At 34.4% G+C, this 26,789-nt stretch overlaps 1 protein-coding gene across 8 annotated transcripts in view; it reads right to left on the bottom strand.

Moving 5' to 3' along the window:
• Wdfy3 (WD repeat and FYVE domain containing 3) overlaps positions 1–26,789 on the bottom strand; it is a 256,720-nt gene that overhangs the window by 158,723 nt on the left and 71,208 nt on the right. For all 8 annotated transcript variants that reach the window (XM_046457610.2, XM_046457609.2, XM_046457613.2 and 5 more), the window contains 2 exons: positions 10,310–10,520; positions 158–281 (listed from right to left, as the gene is read on the bottom strand). In XM_046457610.2, the coding sequence (XP_046313566.1) occupies positions 158–281; positions 10,310–10,489 (304 nt within the window). In that variant the 5' untranslated portion in view covers positions 10,490–10,520. The remainder of the gene's footprint in view (positions 1–157; positions 282–10,309; positions 10,521–26,789) is intronic.

The raw sequence follows: 26,789 nt of genomic DNA, 5'->3' as shown, positions 1-26,789 counted from the left end.
TAGGGGAACTGCTAAGCAAAATCCATGTGCTCAGAAAACAGTCTACTTTCTATTTAACCATAGAAGCACTTTAAAGAATTGCACCAACAAAAAATAAAGAAAGAATAGAATTGCCTGCTTATTCAAATAAATTTCGTTTTTCTGGCTTCTGTAATACCTGTGGATTTGTTTGATGCTCTCCTTCGAATTTCTGTCACCATTAGTCGTGAGACCTGGGTTGTGAACTGCAGAAGATCAGAAAACTTTTCTGTCATTGTATTTGGCGGAGCATTTCCAAAAACCTATGGAGAAAGAACAATTTTAATGAAGTCTTATTATCTTTTTGTGTATGTTTGTGAATTTCAAAGTTAGGCATAACTTGAAGATCAAGTCACATAGCATAGTTACACAGTAACTTTGGGTCTGATTATGTTTAAAACATACCTCTTTTAATAGATCACATCTAGAAACATTTTCTCATAAGTATTAAATAATTTGTTGAATATATGATGAAATAAATTATATATGATTATGAGAAGAAAAGACAGTGGACCTTTATTTATTTATTTAATATATGATTAAATAAATAAAATATGTGATTAAATAAATGAAATCTAAAAGGCATCATCTATACATCTAGGGGAGTTAAAAAAAAAAGCTAAAATTTGCCTACTGATATTACCCTAAAAACTGTAAAAATATATTTTTCTTGCTACAGAGACAAATGAAAACATTGCCCTTGAAATCATACAGAAATAATTACTGACTACCTCTCTACTGTAGCAAAAGTTAGAAAGTTTTTAAAGTGAATTTTTCTGCTATCCATCGCATATTTTAAAGGTCATCATAATGTAATTCTTATACTTTGTTTGCTTTTTGTGTACACAGACTCTGTATTTTATGAACTATTTGAAACACTAATGAGGAAAAAAAGACATTTTCTACAAAATCTGAATCAATCTCAATGACAAACTTTAGAAAATACAACCCTTGTCTGAGGAAACCTAAAATGAGAACTTACAGAAAGGGATAAGTTTCAAGGTTCGTCAATGGTAATCGGACACAGTGTGAAGGAAAAAGTGTAGAATGATCTACTGCTAAGTCTTGGGCTGAATAGAGAATTCACTAACTTCACTGTGTATCTCAGAATTGATAAATTCTAAATACAATAATTTCTAAGATAAGACTATTGTGAAAAAGAGAGGAATAAAGGAAATAAATAGAAGACTCTTAAAATTGTTTTCACAAAAACTTAAGACAAATGACCTTTAGAATAAACAATTCTTAAAGATAAAGTGGGAATTGGTTCAGCAAAGAGAATAAGAAAATGAAACCTGGATGGGCCATCATAGGAAAGGAAATGGTATTTTAATGGCTATATATCAAGAAGTACCATAAAATATTATTTTTAAAGTGTTTTTCACAACTGAAAGGAATTTCTTTCTAGAGCCATTAAACACCTCTCCACTACAATGCTCTTTTTGTATTCTTATTACCGTCCAAATGTCCCTAAAGCCAAGAAACCCAATTTATTCATGTTCATATTCCTTCCCAAACTACCTCCTTTTCTTTTGTAGGAATGTTCCCTAGATATTATGTGTTTCTACTTTGGCTGCCCCCACAACCTAGTTACAGACAATATTCAGGTAGCACTGGAGGACAACATGGGAACATATGAAGAAAGGAAGAAAGAAAATAAAACTAATATGCAAACAAACAAACAAACAAAAAACCAACCCTGAAGCTAGAGACATGGACTGGGAAAAAAAGACTACATAAAAATAAAAGACCAGGGCTGGGGCTGGGGCTCAGAATGATGCACTGGGTTCTATCCTCAGCACCACATAAAATAAAATAAAGATATTGTGTCCACCTATAACTAAAAAATAAATATTAAAAAAATAAAATAAAAGACCAAAAAGACCTCTATGTTTTTCATGCTTTGGTCATGAGTTTTGGCTCCAATAAACAAAAAGAGAAAAAATTTAATCGCACTGTTCACAAAGATAAGAAAAAAATGTATTTAAGAAAGTATTTATATTTGTCATATCATAATATAAAAAAATTCTCCCAAAGATCTTAATAAAAAGATATGAAAATAGCATAATATCCTTTAATAGAGACCGTTTCCTATGTCTTTATAACAGGTACTACTATGGTTCCTAGAAACTCCTTCAAATTAAGTTGAAAACACTAAAACAATTCCCTTTGTCCAGGAATCCAGTCTGTTCAATTAAGTTAACAAAGGAGCAGTTTTCACTAATCTCAAAAAACAAATAAATGTGTTTTTCAAGAACTACTCAATGAGCAGGGCATGGTGGTGCACACCTGTAATCCCAGCTGCTTGGAAGGCTAAGGCAAAAAGGACTGCAAGTTCAAAGCCAGCCTCAGCAACTTAGAGAGGACCTAAGCAAGTTAGTGAGACCCTGTCTCAAAATATAAAATAAAAATGGCTGGGGATGTGGCTCACTGATTGAATGCTCCTAGGTTCAATCCCAGGAATGTTTAAAAAAAAAAAAAAACAAGAAGAAGAAAGAAGAAAGAAGGAGAAGAAGGAGGAAGGAGGAAGGAGGAAGGAGGAAGAAGGAAGAAGAAGAAGAAGAAAGAAGAAGGAAGAAGGAAGAAGAAGAAGGAAGAAGGAAGAAGGAAGAAGGAAGAAGGAAGAAGAAGAGGAAGGAGAAGGAGAAGAAGGAGAAGAAGGAGAAAAAGAATTGCTTAATAATTTTTTTTTCTATTTTGATATGTGCTGTGTGGTTGAGTTAACCTATCATCCACTAAATAAGACTCATATTCTTTAACAAACTGTAGGTAAAACTGAAAAGCCTAAAGATGACACATGCTTGAGTTCTACTCTATGCAAAAATGAATATGTATCTTTTTAATGGAGTTGTTTATAAATATTCCTATTATTCATAGTCTATTGATGTGTATCATATTTTGCTCTTAAGAAGTAAGAAGTGGGCTGGGGCTGGGGCTCAGTGGTAGAACACTTGCCTACCATGTGTGAGGAACTGGGTTCAATTCTGAGCATCGCATATTAATTTTTAAAAAATGAATAAATTAAAGTCCATCAAAATCTAAAAAAAATTTTAAAAACAAGAATTAAGAAGTATTTTATTTGTAAGAATTAAGACCACTTTATAAAACAAATAATTAATTCTTGTGCATTATAAGAATATTGGTTATTCAAGCAGTCTTTATGCTGGGCAAATACACTGTTGAAACTGCAACTAAATTTTCTCACAAACTCTAATATTTACTCTTATTTTCTGTAAAAAAATTTTTTTAAAGATAAGAACTACATTCTATTTGCTAATCTAAAAATGAACAAGCACTGTTCTCTGACATAACAGTATTAGTGTAGTAAACACACACCACTGGTTCATGCACTTATGCATTTGCAAATATTTATGTGCCAAACAGTATTCTAAGAGTTGTGAATACAAGGGTAAATAAAGCAAATATTCCACTGTTCATGGAGTTTACATTTTAGTACAGAAGACAAATGTTTAGCAAGTTCGTTTAGATATTAAAATTAGGTGGGGGTAAAATCCAGTGATAGAGCATGTGTTTTTGCATGTGTGAGGCCCTGGATTTGATCCCTGGTACCAAAAAAAAATTACTGAAATTAAAACTTTGTTAAGACAGTGTTGTGTAATGAACAAAGTAAAACAGGGTAACTAAAAACAGAATGCTTGAAGTGGGAAAAAGATTGTGCAAAGAGGTCTTTGGGTGAACGACAGTGATGCCTGACGATGATGGGACAAGGAAAGAGGTTTCCAGAGCTGGGTAAGACCTCCATGTGGGAAGGAGCCTGGAGTGTTGGGAACTAAAAAGAGGCTGGTCAGGTTGGAACACTCTGTATGAGAGGGGAAGTGGTACAAAATAAGGCTGGAGAGATACTGGAACTAAAATCTAAATCTGATAATGCTGACTGTAATAATAATGTAGTAAAAAAAAAAGAGTGTACTTTTTGCAACTGATTTAAATGATTAAATTTTAAAATACTAGGTATGTTTTCACCAACTAAACAAAAGCCTCCAACATGTACATAAGTGTCTGTCACAGGGGATGGAGCATAGCTGAATTCTACTTCTCATTTTCAGGAATAACTTCCCTTTTGGTTGTTTCTTCATCTGTCAGGGGAGAAAGCTGGGCAAGAGGAGTCAACCAACACATTCAACTGAAAAGGGATGATTCTGTAATATGATTTGTGACACTCACAACTCACAGTACTAAGAAACAAAAATACCTTCTAGCACATTCTATAAAAATGCAAATAATTACCATATAATAAGCACTTGCAATGTGCATAGTACTATTCAAGCATTTGATATGTCATTTAAATCTTATAAAATCCTATACAATAGGTGATATTAGTATCCACATTTTATAGGTAAAGAAATTAAAGGTTAGGGAAGCTAACTTAAGCCAGGAGGTGGCAGAGACAGAATTTAAAACTAGGTCTGTCTGATTCTAAGCTGGGCTATTAATCAGTCAATACTGTATTTTCTCAATTAAACTTTGTATGAATCCTATCACTGTAACATACTGTTCCCCTTCAGAGACAACATGGTTTGTTTTGTTTTATATAGTTTGTTTTGGTTTTGTTTCTGGAAGGAAGGGGATTAACCCAGGGACTTCCAGATGCTAGGCAAGTGTTCTACCACTGAGCTACCTTCTCAGCTCCCACAAACGGGTCACTTTTAAAACTCCCCTAATAAATTTCAGAAAATTTCCTGGCAACTCTTCAACTATTTTTGGCATTCTCAAAGCAAATTCATGGTGCATCAAATAGAGGTTCAAGAAATATTTGTTACTGAATGATGGTAGTCAACAAAAATTTAAAAGACAGGCTGGAATATTAACAAACTTTTCTAAAATAGAAGTTTATTTCTTAAATTTTTATAGTTTCCAAAATTCAGTTATTGGGTATTGATTATCATTAGTCCTTAAATTATCATTAGTCCTTGCTATGAATAATAATGCTAAAAATTAATAATTAAGATGTAATTACATTATTTCATACTGTAAATCGGTTAAGACTTTCTCTCATCTTACATTTTTTTCCCTTTTTATTTACTTCTGAGGACCACAAACTGAAGGGAGAAGAAATAATGCCTAACTCACACCATAGAACATGCGTTCTCATTTGCACTGGTGCCTTTTCCATCCAGTTTTTCCAGCAAGTCAGGAAGAATCCTTGAGCATTTCAGGGGTGAATCCAGCAAGTGCCGTGTTGCACAGTCTGAAGCCATACTCAACTTATCAACTGTATTGATCTTATATAATAAGTAATAAGGCTATAACAGAATAGTTCCTCTGATTTTGGAGCTCCATTGATTAATTTTAAAATTCAGTATCTTCCCTCCAAATCTAACAATTTAAAAAGTAAAGATTATTTCTAAGGAATTTAAAAAAGAACACTGTATTCAATTTAAATGTTTCTCACATACAAATCAGAAATAAGTTAAAAAACAAGGAGATTCTCTTAAAGATCTAGATCTAGATTATTTCTAAAATACATAATGACGTGTGATAACAAATACTAAGGTAATTAACATTGGTAGTAAATGGATTTTTAGACAGCTAAAAGGCTATTCATTTTGAATAAGTTTAAACCAAGTATTTTCTGTATAAGCTTTTGTTCTTGGGACTAAAAACTTATTATTTTTTAGAATTCTGAATAAATATTATTCAGCTTATTCTCATATACCACCATAATCTTTCAGTTTGAGAGAATCAGTGGGAGGGAAGACAGCAGCAGCCTCCTGGTAGGGCTGTGATGAAGACCACAGGAGGCATTTCAAGAACCCAGCATGAAACCTGACCCAAAGAAAGTAGTCAACACATGTCATTTCCTAACTCATGTAAAAAGCAAACATCATACACTGAAATAACAATTAATCATACTTTAAAAACTATCCTATAGATGCACAGGTCTAGCAATATTATGGCTTATTCACCATTAAGCACAAATCAAGACTCACTTTAATTGTGAAAACCTAACTGATGCAATACATGGGAGACATATATGTGGGATATTACTTAATAATTCATGTTAAGAGCTGAGAACAGGGATATAGGTATAGCTCAGTGACAGAGAGCAGTTGCATAGCATGCAAGGCCCTGGGTTCTGACCCCAGTATAAAGGGGAGAAGCTACAAACGATTATTCCTATAATTGCTCTAAACATATCATTGTCTTGCAAATGTTCATAAGTCTGAAAAAACAAAACTACTTTAAACTGCACATTAGCCAATAGCATATCATGACATTAATAAAAAAAGATTAAAAATTAAACAAAATTTTAAAATCTCAGAACTGATTCCAATATAAATTAAAGATTTATTAGAACAGAGCTTGAAATAAAGGCTTGTCCACAATTAGTTTCCTCTCCCATTTTAAAAATAGCTATTTTTAACCCTCCCACACCTCTCCTCAAGTTCCTCTCTCCTCCCTTCATCATTCTCAGATAGTTAGGACTCTAAATTCATGAATTACAAAATGTATGTTCTTTAAATGGATTAATGTTTCCATCTTCTTTCCATTTATCAAACACATGCCCATTGATGATATGTAAACTAATCTCTTTGTTCCTTCCTTCCAGTTCTGTCTATCTGCTTCACCAGCCCAGCAAAATCTCAGTCCCAATAAATCAGGCATTTCCCTTCTCTTGTTCTACAAGAGATTTGTATGATAAGATCCAGCATAAATTTATTATCTTTAATGTTCACTAGACCCTCAAAACTAATGGATTCTTTTGTTGCTCTTGTTCAACTATCTCTTATTTCTGGGTGTCTCTTGCATTCTCTTATATTGATATTCTAAACCATCACAAATTTCCATAAGTCTCCTATTCAATCTGTTTACTCCAGACTATTAATAGGCCACATCTTCTACTGATGACAACAGGAATCTTAAAAGTCATCATGCAAGATCTTATTTACTACCTAACATATAAATTTATATTCACTTCCAGCAAAATCTGTTTTCTCACAGGATAAACTGTCTTTCTCCTGTTCAAGGCTCATTCATCCACCTATAATTTGACTTCACGCTCCCCCTTTCCTCAATTTATTTTCACTTTCTCCTGAAGTTTTCCAAATTTCTTGCTCTGCTGGTTTCTTCTCTTTTCTTTGAGAGTATGCCTGCGTCTCTCCCATCTTTCAAAACAAAGCAAAACATTATAAACATGTAAACAAAACCCCCTTTATTGCCAACTTCACCACTGCTGTGGCTTGGCTATGCTTTGTACCTTAAAGGTTCATGTGCTGGAACTAAGATGTTAAGAACCACTAAGAGATGGGGTCTAGTGGAAGGTCCACCCTCACAACTGGATTAATGCTGTATCACAGGAGAGGATCAGGTCTCATGTAACTAGATTAGTTTTCAGGAAAATGGGTTTTTATAAAGTGAGGCTGCCTCATGTGCTTGGTCCCTTCTGTATACAGCTTGCTCCCATTCTGCTTTTCTACCATGTGGTAACACAGCTAGGCGGCCCTTGCCAGCATGCCAGTGCCATGCTGTTCGGACCTTCCAGCCTTTTTAAAAAAAATAAAGTACCCAATTTCAGGTATTTGGTTATAGCAACACCAAACTAACCAAGATAACCTCTATCAATCTCTTATGTTCTACTTTCTTTCTAATTTCTCAAAGTTTAGCATATACTTACTGTCTGGTCTCAACTCAGATTCACTACTCAACTCCTCCAATGTTTTCTGGCTAAACCACTCTAATGAATTACAATTCTGACAAATCCATGACCAAATCCTCATCTTACTGGTTCTATTATATGTGACAGTGTTGATTGCTCTTCATTAAATTTTTATCTCAAGTTGTTAAACATTAACCTCTCTTGGTTCTGTTTTGTTATTAACCAGCTCCTGTTCAGTATCCTTTAGGGATTCCCTTTCTTTCTTTCAACATTTATTTCTCCATTGTTCATCTTTAGCCTGCTGTTCTTCTCACTTGCCAATATGAGCCATGAGTGATCTCTTTTGCCCTTCTAGAGTTTCAACTGCAACATTTTGTTAATGGGTCCCCAAAGCATGTATTGAGCCAAATCTCCTCACAGGAGGTTCCAAACTATTGTTAAAAACCTCCACCATGGAAGCTCACAAATAATTTTGACCCAGTGTCCCACACTTATCTGCCCTCTAAAACCTTTCTTTCTCAGCAACTGATGAAAACAATCACCAACTTTCCCAAACTGTAAGTGTATAAGACAACCTTGCCTTGGCTCCTTCTACTCGTGAACATTACTTATAAAGCTATCGTGATCTGCTTCCTATCTATCTCAACAGTCTTATGTTTTGCCTTCCTTGATGTAAAATCAGGTTTTTAGATGGCTGATGGATGCTGGCACATATAAACATGCTTCTTGCCTTTTGTCTTAGTTAATCATTTAACTTCTATTACCTTCTTAGTTAATTTAGCCTTGTTTATCTCCAATCTGGCTAATGGTTATCTTTTAAGAACTCATTAGTCCATCACATTCTTAAGAAAGACTTTCCTTCTCTGGTCCCTACAGACTCTTCAGTAACTACGGTACCTACATTTATAGTTATACTCATTCTTTCTAATTGTTTTATCTGTTTTTGTGCTTATATAGTCTTATGTGCTTATAGCAGATTTACATGTTTATCTTCAATATTATACTTACAGCCTTACAAGATTAGAAACTACATTTCATCTTAGAATTGCCAATGCATAGTGCAGTATAATATAATGTACACTTATTTGACAGAAGTTCACTGAATGACTTTGTAAACACACAAAACAGAATAAATGAAGGGACAAAACAAGCAAACAGAATACACAAGGTCAATCTCCCCCCCTTCTGCTATCAACATTAGCTGATAGATTGGTCTGTGTAATACATAACATGAACAATTACTTTAGCATAAATAGTTTATAATCTTTGCTTTATCTTCTAGTGTTTTTATTTTTAATTCAGTAACAAAAATAATAATACATACAAGTTCCTAAGGAAAAATATTTATTAATTGTCTTAAGTATATTATCTTATTTAATCCTTATGACAACCTCATAAAGTAGATATTCTTATTTTACAGCCAGGAAAATTAAGGTGATTGCTAATCCCCAGTGCTATTCCTAGAGAGGAAGAACAGGGACAAGAGTGAAGAAGGAAGAAATAGAGCCAGGGAGAAACAGGAGCAAAAAAAAAAAAAAAAAAAAAAAAACAAGAAAGGGTACAGGTGGGGGAAAGAAAAACAGAGAAAGGGATTAGAACAGGGATTTGTACAAATTGAAGACAAGATCATTGATCGGTGAAAACTAAAGATTAAGTGAATGTCAACTTTCTGAACATGAGTACCAACCTAGTTCTTCAATTTGGCTATACGAAAACACTACCAGTTAAGCTAATACACTCTAGGCAGATTGGAGAAATCCCCTTCCTGGGATATCAATATACCCAAAATAAATGATTTATGGGTAATATTAAGAATGAAGAGTCACACTGGGTGTGGTGCTGCACACCTGTAAGCCCAGTGACTTGAGAGGTGAGGCAAGAGGATCACAAGTTCAAAGCCAGCCTCAGTGGAGACCCTCTGTGTCAAAATTTAAAATGAGAAGGGCTGGGGATGTGGCTCTATGCTAAAGTATCTCTGGGTTCAATCCCTGGTACCAAAAAAAAAGTATGTGTGGCGGGTGAGGGGTATCTAAATAACATAGTCAGATCATCTTACCACTTAAAATGTTCACCTTTGCACATATAATTTCCAATGTTTCAATATTTCATTCTTCGATAACACTGACACTGAGGAGAAATAAAGTGCCTAGAAATTTTCAGAAATAAAGACAGACTAACAGAATGAACAATATAAAGACCAAGTAAGACTAGTGAGCCAGAGATGTAGGCAAGACAGAATCATTAGCCAATAGCATATCATGACATTAATAAAAAAAAAAAAAGATTAAAAATTAAACAAAATTTTAAAATCTCAGAACTGATTCCAATATAAATTAAAGATTTATTAGAACAGAGCTTGAAATAAAGGCTTGTCCACAATTAGTTTCCTCTCCCATTTTAAAAATAGCTATTTTTAACCCTCCCACACCTCTCCTCAAGTTCCTCTCTACCACCTCCTCCCTTCATCATTCTCAGATAGTTAGGACTCTAAATTCATGAATTACAAAATGTATGTTCTTTAAATGGATTAATGTTTCCATCTTCTTTCCATTTATCAAACACATGCCCATTGATGTCATTTTATAGTTTTTTTCTACCTATGACTTACCATTTACCTTAAGACTCCTGTAAGGACATCCGGTCCTGCAAGTTACATTTGGAACCTGGTCTTACCCTGTTAAACACTGGCAGCATCATGTATAATTTCTCTTCTTGTTCCTTCTGAGTCATGTGCCGGGGAGGATGGCACAGCTCAGTGAAGAGACGGCGGAGGTGCATCAGTCCCAAGGCATTGTCCTGCGGGCTGCACTCCTCCTGCCTCGGCCTCCCCATGATCCTCTTCACCATGTTCATCTTGGCTAATTGGTGATAAACACTTCTAATTCTGTAGAAAGATGTCAATGCATAACAGTCAAAATGTCACCACCTTGACTAGGTTGAGCATGCATTTAAGAGCCTATAAAAAGTCCTAAAAATAGAAAATTCTCTCTAGTATAAGCAAAGTTAATTTTGATAAATCTCCCTGATGACAAATTATGAATTATGGGAACTTAAAAGTTCCTTCTGGCTTTACTACATTTTATATAAAATATAAAACATTAACTAGACAAATAACAAATATTTCTAATAAAGTTAATTATATCAAGTTCAACAAAGTGATCACAAATGTTGCTATTAATATTACTTTATTTTTAAGTATATGTAAAAAAGAATGAAACAAATAGAAAGTTCTCCCTAACCTCAAAGAATACCCAAACTCAAAACTCCCAAAGTCTTCTATATTGTTATAACAGTTTTTTCTAGATGATAAGTAAATTCCATGTGCCTGATGAACAGTTTGTTACAGTTTAAAAATGTGCAAATTAAGTGAAAGAATATCACAATATATCTTATAAATCCATAAAGAAACAGTAAAAATTATCACATAAATAAAGAACACTTTCTCAAAACAAAACAAACAAAAAACCCTTAAGTAAGTTATATTGATTCCTTTTGTGAGTAGTAATGAATTTTTTTTTCTTTAAAAGTAATAATAGCATAGAAGATATTGAACCACATATGGCAAGGATAACTATGGTTTCATGAAGTATATTTCAGGTAAGAGTGAATGAGCGTATATTGAATCATAATGTAAAATCTACCCTTTGCTAGAGTTGGATTTAAAAAATAAACTAACCACTGAGTTAAAGAATACACAGAATCAATAACACTGAGCTTTTAGAAAGCATCCTTAGATGTTTTCAACCACTACTAACTGTGCCAACAATTAGCTAATTTCAGACACAAAAACAGGATATATTACAAAAGGAACCAGGAAGACTGGGAGAACATTATGGATATGCAGAATTTGGATAAAAAGCAATTTGCTTTTATAATCTGTAGAGAAGCAGTCATAACTTGAGATTAATTTTTAATTTTGCTGCATAACTATACAATCGAGATGCCATTTCTTAAGAAATGAAAAAGTACTTCAGAATACAGTTTTATTTAATAAACACCTTATTGATTTTTAAAAGATAAGAATAAACAATGAAACACACTTGCACTTGAGAATTTTTAGTGAACTCCCTATCTGGTTATAGGAATATGCTTCTGTACTCTAGCTCCCTTGCAAAAGGAGAGCAGGATGTAAATCATCATAGGTGAGGAGCAGAAAGATATGCTCTGGTTAGAGCTCTGTCATTGACTAGTCTGTATTGAATGAGTACTGCGCAAAGAGAACTCAGTATATTCTCAAGTGCCCAGATGCAGGACACAGTGCTTGGGCACACAGGCTAAGAGCTGAGTACATTTAACTACAAAATAATAGAAATCAGTCCAATTCAAAGCTATCTAACATATTCATTCTTGGAAAATATTTAAGTCTTCCAAACATTAACAAAATTATCAATCTATCATGTGCTCGTCTAGTTCTGAAAATTCTCAGAACAAAAATAAAATTGGATGTGGACTATGAAATTTTTGTAAATTAGTTAACATTTCAGATTATGCACAGCTGTATTCTCAGCCTATAGCCACTGTTCCTATCTAGAGACTGTGAATGGGACTTACGGGATTCATGATTCTCTAATACTTAGAAATCTTTTTACTAAGAGATCCCAAGCTTTCCAAAGGAGTCTATGTATCTATGTCAAAAAAAAAAGTCAGGAATTAAACTCAGACCATCTCATCTGCTTCTCATTCCAAGTTAAGCAAGTGAACCAAAGAGAGGATTAACTCTGCCCTTTTGGGTTTTTTTTGGTATTGGGGATTGAACCCAGAAGCACTTAACCACTGAGCCAAATCCCAGCTCTTTTTTGTATTTTATTTAGAGACAGGGTCTCCTTGAGTCACTAAGTGCCTCGCCAAGTTGCTGAGGCTGGCTTTGAATTCTCGATTCTTCTGCCTCAGCCTCCTGAATCACTGGGATTACAGGTGTGCCACCACAACTGGCTAACTCTGCCTTTTTGGTCTATGTGTATTCAGGTAAAATTCAAAAATAAAATGTGTTTATACTTAAAGTATAAAACTTGACATTTTAATTTAAAAAAAATTTAAAGAAATGTATTTTTTTCATATTTATGGGGCACAGTGTAATAATTTGCTATGCATATGCAGTGGGTAAAAAGCCAAGCAGAGTTACCAGCATTTCCACCTCCTTAAACGTCTATCATTTCTTTGTGTTGAGAAGCTTCAAACTCCTCTCTTCTAATTCTTTATAAAACATGTAATAAATAATGTGAACTAGAGTCACCCTACTGTGCTACAGAACTTGAGAACTTATTCCTCCTATGTAACTGTATATTTCGGTATCTGGTATCCAAACTTCCTTGACATTTTGATATATGTATACACTGTGAAATAATTACCACGGTCAAGTTCATAACATTCATCATCTCACAGGTTACTATATAATTTTTTTAATAGAACACTTAATAGAACTATAGTACTGTAACTACTGCTGTACACTAGTTTGTACCCTTGACCTGCTAGCATCTCCCCCTTTACTCCTGCCCCTGGCAACCACCAATCTACCCTCTGCTTCTAGGAGTTTGACCATGTTAGATTCCTCATGTAAGTAAGATCATACAGTATTTATATTTGTGCAACTGGCTTATTTCACACTAAACATAAATTCTCAAGGTGCTGTGTGTTCTCCCATGTTTTTGCAAATGGTAGGATTTCCTCCTTTTAAATTTTTTGAATATTATTCCGCTAGGTATACAATCTCACTTCATTTATTTAAAAAATCTATTCATCTATAAAGAAACATTTAGGTGGTTTCTGTATCTTGGTTACTGTGAACAACCTGCAACAGGCATGGGAGAATAGATAGCTTTTCCAAGATACTAATTTTATTTCCTTTGGATATATACCTAGAAGTAGGATTGCCAGATCTTAAGGAACTTCTATTTTTAAGTTTTTAAGGAACCTCTGTACTGTTTTCCATAATGGCTATACCACTTTACATTTCCAATAGCCTTCAAGGGTTTCTTTTTCCCACATCTGACCAATAACTGTTATCCTTTGTCTTTTGGACAATAGCCATTCTAACCGGCCTAAGGTAATGTCTCACTGTGGTTTTGATTTGCAGTTTCACTGATGATAGATGATGTTGCACATGTTTCACAAAACTGTTGGTTATTTGTATGTCTCTTTTGAGAATTGTCAATTCAGGTCTTTTGGTCCATTTTTAAATCAGGTTATTTGGGTTTCTACTACTGACTTATATGAGTTCTTTATGTATTTTAGATCTTAACCCCTTAACAGATATTGGTTTGCCAGCATTTGATCTCATTCTATAGGCTACTTCTTCAGAATATTCTGTCCAACAATAACAGAACACATCCTCTTTTAAGCTCACAAGAAACATTAACCAAAACAGACAACATCCTGGGCCATAAATGTATCTTAACAAACTTAATCATACAAAGCATCTGACCAGTCTCAGAACACAATGGAATTAAATAATCAATAATTGAAATACAACTGGAAAAGCCCCAATGTTTGGAAATTAAACAACATATTTTCAAATAACACATAGGTCAAGGAATTGTCATAAGAAATTTAAAAACATAAACTAAGTGAAAATAAAACTTATTGAAATCTTAAAAATGCAGCAAAAACTGTTGTTCTTAGAGGAAAATTATAATAAGATGCATACAACACAAAAGAAGAAAATCTACAATTCTGTCATAGGAAATTAGAAGAAGAGGAGCTGTGTAAGTTTAAAGAAACCAAAATAAATGAAAATAAAATAATAAAAATTAGGCCAGAAATCAATGAGATTAAAAACAGAAGGGAGGCTAGAGTTGTAGCTCAGTGGTAGAGCTCTAGACTCATACGCTTGAGGCACTGGGTTTGATTCCTAGAACCACATACAATTAAGCAAATAAAATGAAGGCCCATCAACAACTAAAAAATATTAAAGAAAAAGGGGGGGGGGAGTGCAGGAAGGGCTACAGGTATAGTTCAGTAGTAGAGCACTTGCTTAGCATCCATGAGGTACTAAGGATCAAAGCATGCCCAGCAAATGAATACACTCTCCAAATGATTAAATAAAATAAAAACATAAACAGGAAGACTACAGGGAAAAATCAACAGAACCAAAGGTTCCTCTTTGACATTATCAATAAAATTAATCTAAATACCACTACCACATGACTGGTATTCTGCCTTGATGCATCTCTCCTATAGCTCCTAAGTTATCTTCCAAGATACATAGTCCCATTTTTTCTGATTTAAAACCTCTGTTGATTCTCTATTGCCTAAGAATAAATTGAAACACCTCAATCTAATATCTTTAAGTTTTTATAAACTCTGTTTTCATATATTTACCCAGGTTCATCTCTCACTAAGCCACCTCTTCTACTCAAAATTGTGCCACCATGAAGGCATGCCCTACTTTGACGGGTTCTTTCAATTCTCTGTATGTTTAGATACACTGTCTTCTCTGCCAAGCATGACCCTCCTCCTCTGCTTTTGTTAGCATTCCCCAATCTCCCCACCCTTCAGCTCTGAGGTTACCTTCTCAGAGAAGAGTTTCCCAAATCTCTAGGCTGTTTCTGGTTTACCTTTGATCCCACCAGGGTACTTTATAGTTGGTTATAGGATATGCACCATTAAGAGAGACAGTAATGGTTACTCAGGCTTTGCAATTCAAGTCTTGGGTTCAATTTCTAGTTGCAATACTTACTTAGTGTCTACCTGATCAGAAACCTGATTTCTGGGTGTGATAGATTTACTGTAATTTGTGAAAATTACATCATCAAAACACACAAAAAATTAAAACTTTATAATTTATGTATCCTAGTTCTACCTATAGAAAGCCTTTAGAGAACTTCTTAAACATCTTCAGAATAAGACTACACGAACCTTTTACTCTAAATTGAAAAGTTTTTAAAATAATTTCTTTCTATTTAATTATGAATCTCTCTCATAGTAAACTATGAATTCCTGAACATCCAACTGTGTTCTTCAAATCCGTAACACCTCACTAAGGATCAGTAAGTACATAGTAAGAATGAAGGAATGACTAACTGATTCCCATAGCTTTAGTAAAAGTATAAATTTTAAGGTTCCTCACTATCTGACCCCTATATATGATCGACACGTGTCTGTTCATTTCCCATAATTCTACTTTAACTCCACCAGACCAGTTCAGAGCAGTCTCTATGCTCTGCCTTCTCACTCAGGCTGAACTACCTCTCTGGAGGCTGGGGCAGGGTTCCCCTCTAGCCCCTCAGCATCTGAGTATTTATTTACTAAGCATGCTAATCTTAGTTCAAAGGTCTTTCTTCTAAAAAGCATTCCCTAACCCAGTTTCAGGTGTGATCTTTCCCCACTTCCCTTTGTTCCCATAGCACTGTGTCTATCTTTATCATAGAATTTATCACACTGTGTAAACTGTTATTTTGATTGTCTTTTTTTTCAACATTGAAGAAATAATATGAGATTATGGAAAGCAAAGATACTGTCCAATTCAACACCTTATGATTTGTTTAAGTTCCATTTTATTACCTGAAAAGGAAATAAGACAATTTTTGTTAAAAGGTGTTTGGTACCCCACAGTATAATTTAGGACATTTTTTCAGGGAATACTCGTATAAATTCAGAAATTAAGAACTACTCATGTGAAAGCAGGAGCAGAAAGGGAAACAAATAACAATAGTGATAAGTTTGGTTGTTAAGCAGACAATGACAAAACAAAAGGCAATAAGCTAGAACTCCCAGAGGGAATTGAGGCATCAACAACATGCAGAGTATCAAAAGCATCCTAAAGAGGAAGCAGCTCGCCAGTACAGAACAAGTCATAACTAAATGAGGCTGAAATATATATCACTGTGGCTTGAGAGTGATGAAAGGAAAACTGAGAAATTCAAAATGTTATGCTCAAATTCGGGACCCCCAAAGACCACCAGAGACCCAAGATCCATGTAAGCAGCAAAGAGGTGTTTATTTCGAGCTAGCTTGGTCCTCCGCACGCACACACAGCAACTGGTGACGCTGAGAGGCCCCGAGCCCAGGGTTTGCAGCAGTTTTATACATTTTTTAGAGAAGGCAGGGACTTCACATACATCATAGCATCTCTTAGCAAATCATCACACACTGCGGGAAAATCAAATAACAACTCTAAAACATGATTAGCACATTCACTGGCGGAAATAAGTTGGGTAGGGGTGATTGGTCAGTACAAAAGGGGTATTCATTTGAACTGATTGGTTTAAGCCAAGAGGGGTGTACGTGCTGAACTACATGGTTTCCCAACATGTTATCAACCACCATAAACTACTGGGAGGGTCATCTGGCATCCCAGGTATTTCCCTGTCTCATGCTGATTGGTGGCTGCTAGGGGGTTACTATGGATCTCCACCTAGCCTGACTAAGTCAGGGACACCTGGCGCAGCAGATCTCTCCTGTTATTTGTAGATAAACAACTTAGCAGGGTGGGAATGTGCTTAGGAGTGCTCTGTGGGTTTTTCCAAGGACAAAGGCCATGTCCCTTCCTTGGACAGGCTTTGCTCTGAGATAGAGGCTGGTTTTTCAAAAAGACTGTACAGAATCATATCAATGAAACCTCACAGACAAAATATTCAAAAAGTAATGATGACATTAATAAAAATAATGATAGCAAAATAAATGCTGGCTTCTTCACAGACTGCTACATAATGATGAGGGGTTTTATTCTGAGTTCTTTTTTTTAAATATCTTTATTTTGTTTATTCATTTTTATGTGGTGCTGAGGATCCAACCCAGTGCCTCACATGTGTGAGGCAAGCGCTCTGCCACTGAGCCACAACCCCATCCCCTTTTTTATGAGTTCTTATAATTTTATTCTCAAAATTTATCCATATAGATAAAATTTGCCCTTTTGATTAGTCATATACACAATGATGCTTCGGCTCAAAATATTTTTTTAATTTATCACCATTTTATTACTTGAAAAGGAAATAAGACAATTTTTGCTAAAAGGTGTTGGGAGCATTATATAAACTGCACTTAAAACTCAGTGTCAACATGTACTATGTTTTACCTAAAGCAGAATTACCCTTACTCATTTGCTTTATTTCCTAAACTTCCTCAAAACCCTATGACTGCTACTAAGTGTGAAATCCATTCAAGAGATGGAAACTTCACTCCTAATAATCAAAAGAATGCATTGCAGACCCTGTGGCTGAATCCCAACCCACAATTAATTGATATTTAATCCCTTAAGCATCTACTACATATAAGGCACCATAGGAATACCAACTCTGGTTTTTACCAACCATGGAGGGTCTATATTCATTTTTTCTAAATTTCCAAAAAGACAAGCATGTGACTTCCTTTAAAAGAGACCTATGAGTTATAATGGGATAAAGTCAAATCTTTACAAGGCAGAAAAAGATTGCTCAAAATCTGATGTGCACCTCATCTTGAAACTACATCTTCATCCACATCCCTCCTCAATCCCATGTTCACACCACATCACTGCTGCTCTCTGAACATACCATGCAATTTCACACCCTGGATGCTTTCCCCAGTTGGTCTTTCCTTTACCTGAAATGCTAGAGGTAATTGCTTTGTCTTTTCATTTTATTTTCTGGCAACCTATCTTTGATAGTTTCTGACCCTCCTTAATCCTAAAGCAATTTGAATATATCTTCAAGTTAGTAATTTAATCATTAATTCAAGAGACATATTTATCAATGCTTGCTCCAACTTTCCCTGAATCTCATTCTGTTCCTGCCACGACTAGCTCTACTTCAGGTAGCTTATATTTACTATGCTTTTGCCATTAGAGCAATTAAAAACATTAATTTGAAAAATAAAAACCTTTTACATATTTAGAAAAAATGTTAGAAAATACGTCACAACCTCAGGGTAGAGAATTTTGTTTTAAAAAACCCACAAAAACTACAAAAATATACACAAAATCAACTTTATCAAAATTAAAATGGTGTGGCACAATGGGACTCGCCTATAATCCCAGCTCTCAGGAGGTTAAGGAAGGAGAATCACAAATTCTAGGCCAGCTTGGGCAACTCAGTGAAAACCTTTCTCAAGATTTAAAAAAAAAAAGTGGGGGCTGGGATTGTAGCTCAGAGGTATAGTACTTGCCTAGCATGTGCCAAGCAGTAGGTTCATTAAAAAAATAAAATAAAATAGACATTTCACAGAAAAGAAACCGCACATAAATGAAAAGCTATACAACCTGATTACCTGATTAGTAGTAAAGGGAATGCAAATTAATACAACAATAAGCACCCTCCTTCCTTGCCAAATGTCTACTTCCTAATTCCTAGGATCGGTAAGTATGTTGGTTGACAAGGCAAAAAAGGAATCTGTACAAGTGATTAAATTAAGGATCTTGAAATGAGGAGATTATTCTGTATTATCTGAGCAAGAGTAATCACAAAGTGGGAGAAGGAGAGTGAAAAGTGAGACCAGATGTGACCATAGAAGTAGGGTAAAAGTGATGTGGCTACAAAACAGGAATGTGGGCCACCAGAAACTGAAAAGGGCAAGGGACAGATTCTGCCCTAAAATCTTCCAAAGGACACCTCGACTTTGGCCTTGTAAGACCGGTTTTAGATTTCTCATTTCCAGAACCATAAGATAATAAGTTGGCAGCTGCTGCTTTAAGTCACTAAGATTGTGGTGATTTGTTACAGAAGCAATAGGATATTAATAATAATTCTATATTGAAAATTTAATGTAACATCAAATTAGTGAAATTATAAAGAAAACAGGTTGTATATTTTGGGGATAGTGTCTATGGACTGGCATTTATAAGCATACCACATGAACGAATAATTCCACTCCTAGGTACTTGCCCACTCATTTCATATGCACAAAGACATGTATACAAGAATGTGTATAAGAAGCATTATCACTCATTTCATATGCACAAAGACATGTATACAAGAATGTGTATAAGAAGCATTATTTTCATCATGGAATTTGAAAATAGTAAGTGTTCATCATTAGGGGATGCATAATGTTTTGACATATTCACATTAACAAAATGTTACACAGAAGTAATAATAACAAACTACACAAAGCAGTCTGGGTAAATCTTGTAAATGTTGAATAAAAACATCAAGCTGTTAAAGATAACATAATCTATGATACCATTTTTAAAATAAAGCTTCCAAACAAGTAAAACTGTAATATTCCTATACACATTGTTTTGCTTGTGTGTATCTATATATTATGTGTATCTATAAACTATTTTTTTCATTTTGCATATACCCATACACACAGAGTAAAAGGTACGTACCACTGATCAGAAAATTCTACGTCACTTCCAGAAGGAAGCAGGGAACAAGATGGAGAGGAAATATACAAGGAAGTTTTATGGTATTCATAATATTCTACTTCTTAAAGTTTCATAACAGGTCATTATATATTTCATAAATTGTTACATATACACACAATTGATTTTTTTCAATTGCCTTGTCAAAGTCCATGTTTTCATAAAATAAATCAGATTTTACTATTTGCAAACTTAAGCAAATTTTTACCACACACATATATCAATTGCTAAATATTACATTTACATTTTATATTAATCCATCTTTCTATTTCAGTCTGTGTAATATTCTCTTCACTCATAGATTGCATGGGATCATGGAAATCATTTGTATTTTTTTGGTAGCAAATTACCTCCTGTGAACTTTGTTTTTTTAATTTTAAAAAAGTAAGAAAAATGTACATTCCTTGCTTCATCATAAACATAAAGATAAATAAATAAGAAAGGACAGTTATTTCTGAAAACCCTTTGCAAGGCGGAGAGCTTTACCTGAGGCAAATACTCTTCAATTCACCAAGTTTCTTTATCAGCCTGTCAAATAATATATCCCTTTTATTTTGAGGACTGAATCCAAGTGTCATTTTTTTCCCCATGAAAATCTAATTGGCCTCTAACTAAAATATGGTCTTCAAGATCATCAAGTAAAAATGATCATTAAGACCAGTTTATTTGTTTCTGTTTTAATGTATATGCATTTGTACAGTAGGTCTGTAACTGTGAAGCACATGAAAAAAACATCTCATACAACCTTAGCAACATTCCCCCAGGAAAGATGGTTCTGAAATGAGAGGTGACTACCCTAATTGTTAATAAGTAGAAAAAATGGGATTTGAATTCATTCTTTCTAACAGCTCTGTGCACATGCCCTGTGTGCATGTCTGTTCCATCATCTCACATCCTCACATCCTAGATTCAGATATACTCCCTCTCAGCACACACTTGGTGGCCACCTCAAGCCTTTCCACCAGGGTTGTGCTAACAATCAATAGCCAATATATAGCATGATCCCATTTGAGGCTATTTCTCAACCCACCACAGGTGTAGCAAAAGCATTTTGGAATTTATGGAAGTTACCTCCAGTGAACAAGGAACTCTACCACTTTTCTTTGAAGATAAATTTACTGTCAGGTTAGTGACCTGTGTTTTATTAGACTCAACTTTTTAGTGTCTGTCATTGTACCCAAAACACTGAAGACACACAGTGTCTAATCTATAGCTGGATGGAAAGAGTGAGGCAGGGAATCTTCCTGCTGACAACAAACTTCTTATCTGCAAATCCTCTACCCCAATTACTGTGTGTGTGTTTGTGTGTGTGTATGTGTAGAATATATATATGTAATCTACCACTTATTTACTTAATTGGGTATATGAACAAGAAAGATCAAGAAACATAAAATTCTTAAAGAAACTATTTAAAACAAAAATGGTGATACAAATATGAATATCAAGAATGAAAAATTACTTGTTGCTAAATTTATGCCCTTTACTAATTAGAGAATTATTGTTTCCCTCAGAATTTTTGCATTTGGTATTAGACAAATGTATATATGTTCTCGTGGTTGGAGAGGACACTCTATCACTAAGAGAGTTGAGGGAAAAGATCTGGAGAGCAGAAGGGTAGATGGAAAGGAGAAAATAATAGAAAACTACATATATCTACCCTTCCACCACACCAAAACACAAGAATGATTACCACAAATAGCCATGTCCTAATTACATCATTTCACTGTTGATCACATGTAGGCTATTTTTAAAAATGCCTTTGGGGTAGACAGAGAGGAGAAATGCTATTCTTATCATTTAGCTATTTAGTGTTTTATAAATCCATCTGAAATACTGACAATATTTAAAATATATTGCTTCTCTAACTTCTGGGAAAATAAGATACTAAAGTAAGTAAATTGCAAAGTGCAAATCAGTTTACCATATTTTCCCCATAGACATCTCATCCTCTTCTTAGAAGGAATGCCATGTAATAAATACTATCTTGAGTAAATAAAGCAAAGATCCCCTAATGGTTGTCACTTAACTACTTCCAGGGTTTATTTACTCTTTAAGCATTCCATAATAAGTCTGTCATTATTTGTAGGAACAAATAACTGTCTTTTATTTCAGAATTGGAGGTCAAACATTCCTCTGTTAAATGGGAAACTCATAGAATATACTAACCTACAACACATCACAGCTCAGCAACATGGTACACTGTAGAGTATCAGTGTTTCTCCTCAAGATCATGTGGCTGTCTGGGAGCTGTAGGTCCCTGCTGCTGCCCAGAATCCAGAGAAGGTATCATACCACATACAGCTGGCCCCAGAAAAGATTAAAATTAAAAATTCAAAGTACAGACTCTACTGAATATGTACCTCATTTGCACCACTGTAAATAGTAAATTGAACCATCATAAGGTGGGAACCATCTGTAATATTTAAGGCAAGTGGTTAAGAATTTAATATAATTATATTTGAAGAATATATAATTACATTTTAAAAAATGGATCAAGAATTTCAATATATGTTTCAAGGATAATAGTGATTACTTGTTAAAGTACTAAACACAATTATATGTGTACTTGAAGGAAGATAAGAAGGAACAGTGATCATGAAACTTGAACTGTGTTAGGTAATCACAGTTTACACAGTTTTTTAGGCTTTGAAAATAATCCTCTACAAAACGTGGTAAGGTAATAAGACCAGTGGAATATTGATAGAAAAACAAAGAGACCAAGGTATAGCCATAAGCATTTAGAAACAGACCCACATATGTACTAAGAATCTAACATGAGAACAGAAGATAATGGTATAGAGAAACTCACTAATTTTAGAATAAAATTAAACTTGCCTCCTGCCCAAAGCCACATACAAAAGGAAGCTCAAGATAGATTAAAAACTGAATATGAGAGGTACACTATACAGTTAATAGAAGAAACATATACAGATATCTTTATGAATTAAATAAGACTTTCTAATACATAAATTCAAAATTACACAAAAATAAACTGATGAATATAATTGCACCAAAATTAAATATCCTGGCTCAGGAAAGAACAATGAACCAACTAAAAAGAGGAAACACAATGGAAGAAAATACTTGAAACATTTAAAACGGACAACATAGAAATTACAATTTACACAGAATTCCCAAATCTATAAGAAAAATATAGCAATCCTGGGGGGGGGGGCAAAAGGCAGACGATGTAAGACATCAAGAGATGTTTTAATTGAATTGGTAATTAGAGAAATGCAGATCAAAATAAGGAAAAGCTACTATTTTAATACCTATTAGATTAGCAACAATCAGAAAGCTGGAAAATTCCAAATTCTTAGACATAGGAACAGGAACCACATATATGTCAGATGGGAAAACAACTGGTAAAGGATCTAAAAGGCACCCTACCCTTACATCGTTCAGAATCTTGTATTCTACTGCTAGGTCTGTATCCCAAGGAAACTTTTTCAAGGTAAGGAACCTGTTTACTATATTGGGTGTTAGATAACCTAATCTAATCATACCACACCACACCACACCACACCATACCACACCATACCACACAAGATGTTCACTATGCTGTTGTTTGTGGTGCTTGGGACTTAAGAGGGTTCATCACAGAGAAAGGGAACAGAAAAAATAGAATTGATAACATAATCATGGATAGTTATTTGAAATTACGTATTTCACCTCTATTTATGATGGATACACCTTAAAAATATAGCGATGAGTGAAAGGAACTAAGAAACAGGGTGGAATATATATTGTCATGGTAATATATATTATAATATCATTTTGAGAAATAAAAACACATGTTAAAAAACATTTCATAAGAACACACATACTAGACACAATGACATATTATGCCTACCATTCATTAAATGAATAGCTTTTTGTTTGTTTGTTTGTTTGTTTTTGTTACCAGAGATTGAATCCAAAGATACACCATTGAGCCACATCCCCAGCCCCTTTTATTTTTTATTTTGAGACAGGGTCTCTCACTAAGTTGTCTCTCACTAAATTGCTGAGGCTGGCTTTGAACTTGCAATCCTCCTGCCTCAGCCTCCTAAGCCACTGAGATTAAAAGGGTTTGTCACTGCACCAGGCCAAAAAGTATAGCTTTTTAAAGGAAATAAACATATGCAATACTTCTGATTTTAGTTAACCATTGTGTTATGTAAGAATATATTTGCACTAGACAACTAAAATTAAATATTTACATACCAACCAATTTATTTCTTAAATTAGTCCCAATTGCACCACACTTAAATCAGATATATGTATTTTTTACTAACATGATTCTCAGTTATTTCTAATTTTTATTGCTTTTCATTCTTTGACATTAAAAATTCCCTTAAAAAAATATTATGTATCAACTCAGCAAGTAACAAAACAAAAAAATTACACTGGTAGAAACACTTAGCAGAAAATTTTTTGTTGTTGTTTTATTTTGTTTTGAATGTTTGTGACCATTAAGAGTGGCACAAACAAAAATAAATTCCGAACAGACTTCTCTGTCCTGTCAGGGAGGAGGAAATGACTCTCTCAGCCAGTGATGATAACTTGGCAAGTATCATAATCCTTCAGGGAACAGAATCTGGCCAATAGATCCCAGAGAGGGAAAGGCCAGACAAGTCAACTTCCCTCAGCTCCAGAAAGATCTCTGGTATGAGAGAGAAAAGAGGAAACAAAGCAGAGTTTTTTATAACATCAAAACAAACTCTAATTTTTAATGACAAGATAAATAAGATTTCTTCTAATCCTCAGACAAACCTACCCATAATCTCCAACAACAACAAAAAATGTCACTTTGGGAACATCAAGATATATCTAGAGTATTCAATTACCTAGATTTGTCTTTAACAAAAAGACAGCAACTTTCTATTAGTATTCTGGAGTCATTACAACTTTGGCACGATTTTCCATGCTCTCTGTGGCTATACAGTTAAGAACTGTGTCTCAGCGACTTTTACATTTATAATATTCTGAAACATGAGTAATTTATAAGACTGTAGATACTGCTAGGTAGTCCATGAAGTAGAGTGGTGAAAATCAACAACAGCACATGTGGCATTTACCATTTGCCAGGAAATGACAACTCACTTAAAACAGACATGACACCTAAGCTCATGGAGTCTAAAGTCTGGGTAGCAGCAAAGATAATGAAGGTTGATAGAGGCTGTGCACATTATACCAGGGAAACACCAGAAAGACTAGGGAAAAGTACAGCAAGGAAACCTCTGGCTACAGGGAGGAAAGAAGTATCAGGAATCTTTTTACAAGATTTTCAACAACAGAAGAAAACAAATGGACTTCACTGGCTGATCCTCAGATCATTCCAGCCAGTCAGGTTTTTGTTGTTGTTGTTGTTGTTTTGGTTTGGTTTTTAGCTTTGTTCTCAGCACACATTAATTATTCACACACAAACTTCTCCACCCATTGGTTTATCTTTCCAAATAAAAACACCAGCCATTCTGCCCTTGAATCATTTTAAGAGTCTAAAGGGACAGCATCAACAATTAGTAGCTAGGGCTGGAGCTAACAGTTGAGGAACTCCTGTTTCCTGCCTCTGAGTCAGTTTTCATCTACAAAATACAGAATTAAGGTCCACAGCCATGTATGATGCTAGTTGTTTTGACTGAAATTGATTCATTTTTTTTCCAACTATAAAATAGCATAATACCTACTGTATAGATGAATAAACAAACTCAAAGAGGTTAAAGAAACTTGTCCAAAAGATCCAATAACTACCATTAGCTAAAATTTGAATTTAAGATATAAAACTCCAAGTCCAGTTCTCTTCTTATTATATGGAAGCTGACTCTTTGACTTCAAGAAATAAAAATTAGTTAAAATGAATGATGGTTTTATTTTCCAGTGATTCCTAGGAAAGACTATTTGCTCTTCCCTAAAACAACTAAAATATTTTTTTAAATATAAAACCTATGTTTACTTTCTGTATCTTTTACCAAGGGTGTAACCAGACTGGCAACAAGAAATATGACTCATGAGTAATATCTTGGCAGAGAATTCTTAGTATCTCTAGGTACATCTGATACGGGAAATGTCATATATATTTAAGCACATTTCCTTTTCTTTTGAAAGTTTCCTATTCTCTTTGGTTTAAATCTTCCCCTATTCTAACATTCTGCCTCAACCCCAACATGGAATAGTATTCAGTTTAGTAAGGAAATAATTTCTAGGCAGAATATGTCCCAGAAAAACACAAATAAAAAAGTATCATTAGAATTTAAACACAAAAATATATGTTGTAACTTAATGAGTTCTAAGTAATTTCCTCATTAATGAGAAAATTAGATAATAACCTTAGGAAAACATCACTCCAGGCAGGGTGTGATGGCACACACCTGTAATATAAGCTATTGACGTAGGAGGATTTCAAGTTCAAAGTCAGCCTGGGCACCTTAGCAAGACCCTGTCTGAATAATAAAAGGGATGGGAATGTGGCTCCTAGTATAGTACTTATCTAGCATGCATGAAGCTCTAGGTTCAAACCCTAGTATTGGGGGAAAATAAACAAACAAAAATAACACTCCAACATCAATGATAACTATTAACCTTATTTAAAAATGATCTCCCTGACTTAAATAAATAAATAAATAAATAAATTCAGGTTTCGTGAAATATTTTCCTTGTATATTCACTACAAATACAAGGAGTTTTTTTTCCCCCTCTTTTATCTAGGGCACTTTACCTTTTGCTACTCATATCAATTCAAAACAGCTCACAAAAGCTAATGGCTAAATTTTCAGAAATTTTGGAGAGCCAGTTGTCAAATACTAATAGCTAGAAAGCAGCCAAGGTGAGAATGCTTATACCACAGCAATCACCAGCAAATGCTATAATCCAGGGTTTTCCTCCCCCTGGTCAGCA

This window comes from Marmota monax, unplaced genomic scaffold (genome assembly GCF_021218885.2).
Source record: "Marmota monax isolate L192 unplaced genomic scaffold, Marmota_monax_Labrador192_F-V1.1 WCK01_AAM20220418_F8-fsc00128, whole genome shotgun sequence".
NCBI classification, from domain to species: domain Eukaryota; kingdom Metazoa; phylum Chordata; class Mammalia; order Rodentia; family Sciuridae; genus Marmota; species Marmota monax.
This window is presented reverse-complemented; position numbering and strand designations above follow the sequence as displayed.